This window comes from Cydia fagiglandana, chromosome 6, assembly GCF_963556715.1.
Source record: "Cydia fagiglandana chromosome 6, ilCydFagi1.1, whole genome shotgun sequence".
In the NCBI taxonomy this organism is placed as follows: Eukaryota; Metazoa; Arthropoda; class Insecta; order Lepidoptera; family Tortricidae; genus Cydia; species Cydia fagiglandana.
The window spans coordinates 13,624,438-13,634,673 of NC_085937.1; the positions used below are offsets into that span (position 1 = coordinate 13,624,438).

A 10,236-nucleotide genomic window follows, 5' to 3' on the forward strand; every position below is an offset into this window, starting at 1 on the left:
ATTCACCTTCAAGGTCCATTTAATTTAACAACTCGCGACCTTCAACCGACATCCTGGCAGGATCGCCATGCGATGTGGGAAGTAATTGAAACGACTCGTTACCTTTAGGATGTTTATTGCAACTGCTGTATATGGGCCAATACACGTGTTATATACTAGCATCATAGATTAGTAGCACATAGAGGGTACACAAAGAGTATATATGCAGACATGTCATGTGGTATAATATTTATAACACTACAAATCCAATGTTATAATGGAATAATATTAACTTCAATAAATTGCTCTATTTAATAATTAGATTAAGATTAATTACGATTCATAAGAGCTTGTTAGTTATATTGTAGTTTTAATTAGAGATGCAACGGATAGTTGTTTGGCCGGATACCGGATACCGGATATCCGGCCTGGACACTGGCCGAATATCCGGTATCCGGCCGCCGGATATTCGGCCGGCGGAACTATACCTACATTTCGGTTTTTCAGGTCCGCATTCTGCAGGTTTGACCTGTTTCCTAGTAAACGTTCGCGCGGACTCGTTTCTAGGTTCGAAATGAGTGCGCGTGCAAGTCAGTGGAATGATTAAATTGTTTTAAAATAATAAACAAGTACGATTATGACCGTGTCTGTTTCTTAAATTCAATTTGTTTACTCTGAAATCAAGCAATGTTACTATCCGGTATCCGGCCGGATAGCAGGTCACTATCCGGTATCCGGCCGGATAGTAAAATAATGGCCGGATAGGCCGGATACCGGATAGTAACCGGATATCCGGTGCATCTCTAGTTTTAATATTGTTAAACATATTTTTTTACTTCACCACTAGCTGTATGAAAGAGCGAATACCTCCTAACACAAGTGTCAAACTTAAAAGGAGGATTCGACACTTAGGAAAAACCTTAATACAAAATAAACGATTTTTTTTTTCATTTTTTTGAAAACTGAAAATATGATTGCTAATTTAACAACTAAATAAAATAATATTATGAAAACCCTTAAGATATTAAAGAGAAAAATTAAACCCTTTAGATTTTTTAGTTATATTTAAGCTATGATTTGAAATAGATTGTTTAACTAGGTATAATTTGGTAAAGTTATCGAAAAAGACGTGTATATTTTTCGATTTGATTCGCTGATTAATTACATTATACGATGGAGCGATAATAAACCGATTTGTTCCAGACTAACGATCTATTTCAACTTAACAGCCGTTTCTACCAAGAAAAAAAAAATGTTTCTAAAAGTATAAAATATGTTTCGTTTAAAAGTCATTTATCACAATTATCATTATCACCCTTTCAATTTGGCAGTTTTCGCAAAATGATGCGAGAAAAGAGTAGAGTAGACATTTCTTTATAACTCTAAATCTGTCAGAGTGAATCACGGTTACTGTAGGTATAATATTTATTTTAAGAAAACTCTCTTGACATGTGTTTAAAGTCTTCAGTACCTACGTACTAAACGGTATAAAAGAAAAAAAACCGCATAACGAATATGGATTATTAGATAAAATTGAGTTACTAACTAAATTGCTAAAAGTGGTAGGAAAAGGTACTATTTATTAAACACCGTTTAATTAGCTTTTTAAACAATTAGTTAGTAAAATATCTAGGTCCGTGTCAGGGTCATTTTGCAAGAAACTTTGACATGTCAATCTTAATTATTAACATACAAATAACACAATTGACGAAGATGTATCTATGTGAATACATATATATGTTATATATGTCTGTGTGTCATAGAATGAAGCTTGTTAACTTTTTGACAATTCAAAGGTTGGATAAGTCAAAAGATACCGCAAAATATAATCATAGTTAAAGTTTCTATAGGTGCTTTTTCAACTTTGAAGAACTACCTAAAAGTGACATTCCATTTCCAACTGCAGCTGCAATACTGTTCATTTTACTATGGAAATTGACAATGACAGCGACGCGTTTCCATAGTAAAATGAACAGTATTGCAGCTGCAGTTGGAAATGGAATGTCACTCTAAGTGTTAACCTCTGCATTAACCAGAGCTTCTTGCATATTTAGATGCACCATGAATAGGTGTTTAAACAAACATGGCTAGTTCGTTGCGGTGATATGACCTGCTAGTTAAGTATAAGTAATATGTAATTATGTACATATGAATTTTACTATTACGGCCATCGTTTTGTGAGCTGATTTTGACTGAGTGGTTCTTTGGACTGAAACATATACGTAAGTAACCCAAGGCCAAAAGTACCTATAGAAACAAGCTTGTATTAGAAAATTATTACAATAGAAAAGTGTGTGTTTTTTTAAACGATGGATTTTATACTAGGTACTTATACTCATTGACAAATTTAAAAACAAAATGGTAAAAATAGTAAAAGTACATTTTATAAGTGAATTTCTCAAATTCTGGCTATGAAAGATGCCAGTTCAACATCTTGAAAATTTTTATTTATTTTTGACAATATATTATATGTTATGATATTCTGCGTGTATTGTATGTTTTTAGCGATTTTTAACCCGTTGGCGTTGTCTATAGTAAGTTTTAGGCTACAAATATACTACAAAGATAGAAAAGATTTCGTTGTTTCCTTACATTTGGCCTGGGGTGTATGACTTTTTTGTACAGTCGACGTCAAAGAGATCTTTACGACTAACGTTACAAAAAATTATTTACACGACTTTATTGTCATAGCATTTAGGTCGTGTAAACATTTTTTTGTTACTTTGGCTGTAAATTTCTCTTTGACGTCGACTGTACCTACTCGTAGTTTAATTGCTCGTCCAGTTTTAGGTGTGAAGAGATCTGCAACTTCCTCTTTAGGCAATATTCCGTGTTCGGTTCGGTATCATCTTAAACCTAAACTTACCGTATCGCCATCGCTTTCTTCCAAAGCCATAGCCGCTCCTCGCTCCATAAGCTGCTGCTCAGAGCGTAGCTGCTGGTCCATCTCTGCGGTGTCGAGCTCCAGCTGCGGAGATGAGAGCAGCTCTTCCTCTTGAGAGAGTTGCTCGTGGTCGTGAGAATGCGGCAGGTTGGCCGTCAGTGGACGGAAGTTGAGACGAGCTGGAATGGAGAAAAACTGTCTTTTAACCCTTTAGTCCGTAGCGGCAATATACTTGCCATCCATCATACTTAAAATAAAAACGCATCTCCACTATAAGAATTACAGTTCAAAATCGAATGACTAGAAAAGAATGTCAAATGGTTAAGTTGATATAAATGGACAATGGGAAATATATGAAGGGTGATAGTTACTCAAAAAAGGCACCATCATATAAAACTGCATCCTATACGAGTAATCGCATTTTTGTGCTTATAGCACTTTGCTGCAGCAAAGTAAAAATAAACTTAGCGTCCCCTTTTCCTTTTATTTACACTGAAATGCAATTAAAAAACTCACCTGTTTTATCTTCAACTGACACCACCCTACTTAGGTAAGACATAGGTAAAGTTGACAAAATATAAATTGAGCCGGTCTTGATCAAACTTGTTAGAGTGTTCGACTCGCTTTATATTTCGTCAACCTTACACACTTATGTTCTATTGTCAATTTAACGGTCAACTTTAACTGCTTGCTGCTGCTTGCTTGCAATCAGTTCAAAAAGCTATGTGAAAAGCTCACAGTCACGGCACTTGTGAATATCAGTCGATCTGGCCACCGGTCTGTTCCATATCAATGCAAATATTTAATCCCGCAGAGTGTTTGTCGTTACACAAATTCAATGACGTCATAGAGATAAATGGCAGATTGAAATGCATGTGGTTTGCATGGAAAGCTTGCAGGTTATTGACATATTTAGGATTTACGAGTAACGTAACGGTAGGTCTTACAGCTTTTACATGACCTAAAAGCATAGTATGAAGTTTTCTCATTCTTGAAAAAAGTAGGTACGTAACCGGATAATTAGGTTAATCTCGAAGATCGTCTCCTAAAGAAGAAGAAAACAGACAATAGGTAGCATAACTTACCCTTTTGTTGGTTTCTTTGAAGTTCCTTCATGGCTTCCCGCGCATTGTACAAAGTCTGTGTAGTGCAAGACGAAACAGGTCTGATGGAGATTTTCTGCAGCCCGCTCCCTTGCAGTAACGTAGCCATTACTCGTTTGGGTTCCTCTTTTTCCGGGCTTCTGCTGTACGTCCCGTACACATTCTGCTCTTGGTCGTCATCCATATCGACGAAGCTTTCCTCAAACTGCTCGAAGCTGTCTAGATCGGAGTCCAACTCGCCTCGCGAACCGTGGGCTTTTGGGCGGTAGAATGAGTCTGAGTTACGACGGTATTCTATTGCCTTTGGATCTGGAGTGGAGAAGCTTCTCATGACGTAGCCACCTTGGCTGGGTTGGGGTGCGCTTTCTGGATCCCTTTGCGTTGACGGGGAAGAGTAACTTCTAGGAAGCAGGCTTCGAGACGCTGGTATCATCTTACGCTGCTGTGGCTGATTAGATCTTATCGATATCAGGCTTCGTCCTCGCCCCGCACTGTGCACGGGCGTTGGGTCCTTACGCCGCATGACTTATTAACGAAGACGTGCGGTACTCACTCGATGCTTCAATTGACTGACACTACAAACTGTTGGACACTCGCATGTAACTTCACCCGTGCACCATCCGTGTCGGAAACTAGATCCTGTTTCCAATATTTCTATATATTGAGTTAATTCGATATGTCAGGACACGCATAACGCACAGATTGAATTGCTCGAAGGCTGCTCAGATGATATATCATATGGTAAGCAACACGATCGTCCTGGAGATAAAGCTGGGCATGCGTATACGCCACAATTAAGATTAATTACGGAGATTTCGCCCCCGCGGTCAGATCTGCGATAAGTTTTGGACTTAATCTACCGAACACGTGTGCGCGTATTTGTGACAAATTCAATTTCATGGTCCCGTTTTAAGTCGCAATTAATTGCACGATATTGATCGACACAGCTTAGCCAGCCACGGTATTAAAAACACACATAACACATCACATAACACGACTATTGATCGAATAAAGTTCTAAACTGCTGTAGGTTCTTATTTACACTAAACCACAAGTATGGCAGTGGTAAACATTATGCTAAATTTTATGGTCCAAGATCACGTGTCGTAAGTAAGAGCAGCCTGCGACACTGAGCTTTCGGCTCTCAATGCGAAGAGGTTGTGCGGGAAGCATCGTAGGCGGACAACTTTCTCTTTGCGCTTACATGATGGGCTTTAGATTAATAACTCATATTAAACTGCGCTTCGGTGATTTTCTTATCGCCAAAAATTATAGGAATCGCCTTCTAATTTAGGCATAACGTGAACGTTATTTATTGCTGTGTCGATGTCGTAATCGTAATATATACGTATTTTATGGCCATACTAATTCGTATCAGGTATCATTTGCCTCGGATGTGTAATTATTCTCACGTACATAAATAATTAATATAATATGATAAGAATTCATGGGATATGAATCATTTTAGCAAGTAAGTAAGTATATGTTTGGTATAAATGTCGAGAATTATGGACTCGTAAATAATGTAGGTAATTATATAGTTTAAAAGACAAATTGTACCTAATTCAAAACGATTCTGGCCCCGACATAGGTGCTGCCTTACGTCTACCTTTTGGTGGGGCACTTTCTACCGAAGTTCGATTATCGGATGTAGGGATTGTAGAGATGCATTGCCAAGCGTTCTTTCACGAATAAATATCGGAGCAATAGTTATTTGTTTTACAAGGGGGCAAAGTTGTTGTTTAACCTCTCGTGCTTAATATTGGTACCCAATTTTAAATAGTTACTGTTTTCTTAAATATTTTTCTCACTGCACCCACGTTCGAGATTTTCTGTTTCTCCCTATGGTTGACTGGAAGAGAATGCCTCAAGGCATTAAGTCCGGCAATTGTACTTATTTTTATTGTGCAATAAAGTTTACATAAATAATAAATGAATACCCGAGCAAGCGAAATCTTGCACGTTGCAAAGGTTTCACCGCACGAGGGTTTAACAAATTTTGCCACCGAATGAAACACAAAATTGATCACCACACCAACACAAGGAAAATACTAACTGTAAAATATGAAACAAAATCAAAGCAAAGCGATTCAAAATGAATTCTATTCAATATTTTGCATTCAAAATCATTATTAAAAAGTCAATTCTACCAGTAAACATAAGAAAACAACTCAAAATTTGCATTTGATTACTTTGCCTCACATGTGAGTAAATTGCATCTTTCTTATAAGTTTTTGAACAATCAAGGGAGCCTTTACCAGCTGGTGTGGTGAAAACGTAATTTTACTGGTTGGTTGCTAGCAGAATAAATAGTACATAATTGTATCATAAGGGAGCAATTGTATCATGCTATTTATTTATTTAAAATTTATTGCACAAAGTATATACAAAAATGTACAAATGGCAGACTTAATGCCAAATGGCATTCTCTACCAGTCAACCATAGGGCCAAACAGACATCTACAATTGGTGCAGAGAGAGAAATATACCTATTCAGTGAATAAAAAAAAAGCAAACTATACATATAAACTAGGTACATAAATAAATAAAATATATGTAAACTACTACATATTTATACAGTACATACTATATATATTGACTATATGATTCGCTTTACCTGTTTGATATGTACACAACACAATAAACCAAATAAGGTCCGTCACGATGGGTGAAAGGGTCAAGATTGTTGAAGCGACCTCAATTGGGAATATCATGGTGTCACTGGGATAAACAGATAGGTAATTGGTCATTCTGACAACTTATATGCGACATGTTATGGGTCTTATCATAACGAAAAAGAAGCTATTTTTGTCTACCCTGTGTAAAGGGATTTCAACGGGCCTACAGTTTGCCTCATAAGGTTAACAATTACCATGCGTTGAAATATACACCTTATTTATATAGAACAATAAGTCATATTTACTATACCATCGTCAGACCGTCGGAGCTTGACGAAGTAACTGATCCATCAATCAGGAGTAATAAGTATTGTGGTTTTAATACTTTTAATTACATTGTGACGGGTTTGTAAATACATAAATAAGTTTGTTTGTTATTATGGCAAAGGTTAGAAATTCAAAATATGTAATTATGTACTGTCATAATTATGAATGTTGATGTAATTTAAAATTATATTATTAACCCACCAATGCCACCCATGGGTGCATTACATTTGTTATAATTACTTTTCATATATTATAGTTTGATATATCGTTATTTTGAATAACGTAATAAATGGCATACACCCGTAACTCCTAATTAACGGTAGGCATAATGTTATTATTGGTATAATGGTCATAAGGTATAGTTACACTTCGTCAAATATACATTGCCATAATTATTACATACTCTAAAGCACTTTATTTGTTATAACAAGTGACATCACATAATTATTTATATGGCATAATAGTTGCATGACATAAATGGGTTAGGTTAGGTTGGAACTGCGACTCCGCACAAACGAATAACTACCTAACAAAAGGAGGGTCAGGTTAGGTTAGAACTTTGACCCTCCGTAGAATAAAATACTCGAGCAAAAAAAGTGCTTTAGGTTAGGTTTGAACTGCGGCCCCCGCAGAACGAAAACCGTGAAAATATTGGTTCGGTTAGGTTAGAACTGCGACATCCCTAAAATAAAATACTTAAAATAGCTAGCCAAAGCAGTAGGTCTGACTAAAAAGTACGTAGAACTACATTATCAGTAAAAGAAATATGTCAAAAAATGTTATACAATACAGGGTGATTCAGGAGACGTGAGCAGGACTAACACTGCGCATTTCGTAAATTATAAGCAACTGTTTCGTATCAGTATTAGTGAGGTTAACGTTAATTTTTTAGTCGTGTTGAATAATAAAGTTATTAATTTATTTACGACATGCATGGTCACCCTATATTAGAATGCTAAACTACCGATATTCTGTGTCAAATTTAATGTCGTCACGGTCTGGTTACTTTTGAAAACTCGTATCTCACACAAGTTTGACAGTTTATTTTCTTCGTAAAACGCTGTCATTACGGTTAAAGAGGTTTTATGTTTATTAATTAGGTCCTCTAGGGTGACCATGATTGTAGAGAATTAAATTTACCCTCATCAAAAAGTAAAAAAATAGGAAAAAGTGTGGTTGATTCATCTAAAAACGACGGTGATCGATCAATTATCAGTTACTGAGTGAGCAGGATTAGTCCTGCTCACGTCTCATGAATCACCCTGTATATGTATTTATACTTGATTAAATTGTATGTAGTATTACGTTATACAAAAATATAATATAACAAATGTAATTATAAAATATGTCTATATACTATTTGAAAATTATATTACATTAGGCATTATATCAATGACAGTTTAGATGAAATCACAATATAATAAAGGAAACGTATAATAAAAATTACATTATAACATACAATAATATATCAAGTGGCGTTATAACCAATGTATGATAGTTTTTTTATAATTATATTAACCATTACACACCCCCACCCATATTATACAATACTCGCTTCTGCCAGCAACTTTGTCTATGTTGAATGATGTCATGATTAAAACCTACCATATTCTGGCCTTTCCCGGGCCTCAGACTATTTCCCATGACAAATCTCATCAAAATCGGTTCAGCAGTTTAAGCGTTAAGAGATATAAACGGAAAACGAGGAAAACTTAGAAATTAGAATGTAGAAACGTAAGTGGGATCAAAATTGTTTCGCTCAAGTACACTTTAAAGCAAAACCTAGTGTTAATGGTTTTATTACTCCATTAAAAAAGCCATCAGCGATAACATTTATCGGTGCAAATAATGTATATTCAAGTGTCAACTATTGGTACTTTCAGATTTATAATATTAGTAGGGAACAATATACTAATCTATTGTAGGGAAGTAAATCGGATGATTTTAATGCCATCTAGCGAAGTATCGTGACTCTACCAAGCTCCAACAAGGCAACTACCATAGTTAACTTGAAAGATCACTAGTGTCAGAGCGTTTTGCAAGATGGTGCCACTATCTGTTAAATAGTTTCATATTGGTGCTTTACTCTACATAATTAGTATGCAGCAGAGTTGGGAAAACATTAACTTGAATAAGAATAAAAACACATTTTATTCTTATTTAAATCGATTTGAATTAGAATAATTCTTGCACTGGTTATTTTAGAATAAAATGAAGGTGAATAAATTATGTGACTTTTATTTTAGATGAGGAATAATAAAACAGAATAATTTTTCTAGAAGAGGGACTATTCTAAATAAAGTTTTATTCAATTAAAATGTTATTTAGAATTAAGTTAATTTTTGTAGTACAATTGGTTTTTTATTTTATTGTTATGAATGGGCTTACTCATGGCCACAGACTAGCCGAGTATATTTATATTTTGTAAGTTGATTTTCGCCCCTCTATTTAAAAGTCGGTTCGATCAGATATTTGTTACTTTAGTTTAGGATTGGTTTAGCTACAGTACCCATTGAAGAGTTCCGCTATAGGTACACTATCTAGTTCTACTTATCGTCCGATCAGAGGGGCTACCGCGAAAACAGAAATTCGCAAATTGCGGGGATCTTTCTCTTTTACTCCAATGAAGGCGTAATAAGAGTGACAGAGAAAAATGCCTGTAATTTACGAGCTTCGATTTTCGCGGTTATAGCCGGGTGCTTAGGCAACGTGCCAAACGTTAACGCTCCGTAGAGTTGTGTATAGGCATCTCTCGCTAACACTCTTACATATTAATGCTGGTGCCATCTATAAAAACCTTTGACTATTGCCAACCCCATTGGGCTTTACAATTTAGGGTTAAGTATGTTATGGGGTATTCATGTCCACATAAGTAGTCATAATTTCATAGAAGTTTGACGTTTAAAATAACACTTGCACAGTCTGTGCTATCAAAATCACTGCCAACTTAGCTTGGGCAAATAGGACCTTGTTTGTACGACCACGAACTTATGTTTATCGACTCAAGACCAAATGAACATCTTACATCAGTTCAGTCAATACCGTTGCAAAATCGAAGTGTCAAGCATATTCACTCACAAGTGCCTTTAAGTTTTTCGCAACGTTTTTCGTTGACGCGCCTCCTACCTGCACCAGTATTCACGAAGATTATTCGAGAAGTGAACTAGCTTAAATGTGACCTCTGAGGGGCTCATCGCGAAAATTGTAATTTCGTTGTCTGTCTGTCTACCACTCTTACACATTCAAGTGATAGAGACGTAGGCAACGATATTGAGTAGGCCCTCAGTTTTCCATGACGTGAGTGCAGATGTATTTTTGCTTCACA

At 35.9% G+C, this 10,236-nt stretch overlaps 1 protein-coding gene and 1 long non-coding RNA gene across 2 annotated transcripts in view; one reads left to right on the forward strand and one right to left on the reverse strand.

The window, feature by feature from the left end:
• LOC134665300 (NAD(+) hydrolase sarm1) overlaps positions 1-4,532 on the reverse strand; it is a 92,802-nt gene extending 88,270 nt beyond the window's left edge. Inside the window, exons 1-2 of the mRNA XM_063522205.1 lie at positions 3,949-4,532; positions 2,846-3,042 (exon numbers count right to left, since the gene is read on the reverse strand). Coding sequence (XP_063378275.1) covers positions 2,846-3,042; positions 3,949-4,489 — 738 coding nt within the window. The 5' untranslated portion in view covers positions 4,490-4,532. The remainder of the gene's footprint in view (positions 1-2,845; positions 3,043-3,948) is intronic.
• LOC134665344 (uncharacterized) overlaps positions 1-10,236 on the forward strand; it is a 444,966-nt gene that overhangs the window by 236,778 nt on the left and 197,952 nt on the right. The window lies entirely within an intron of this gene.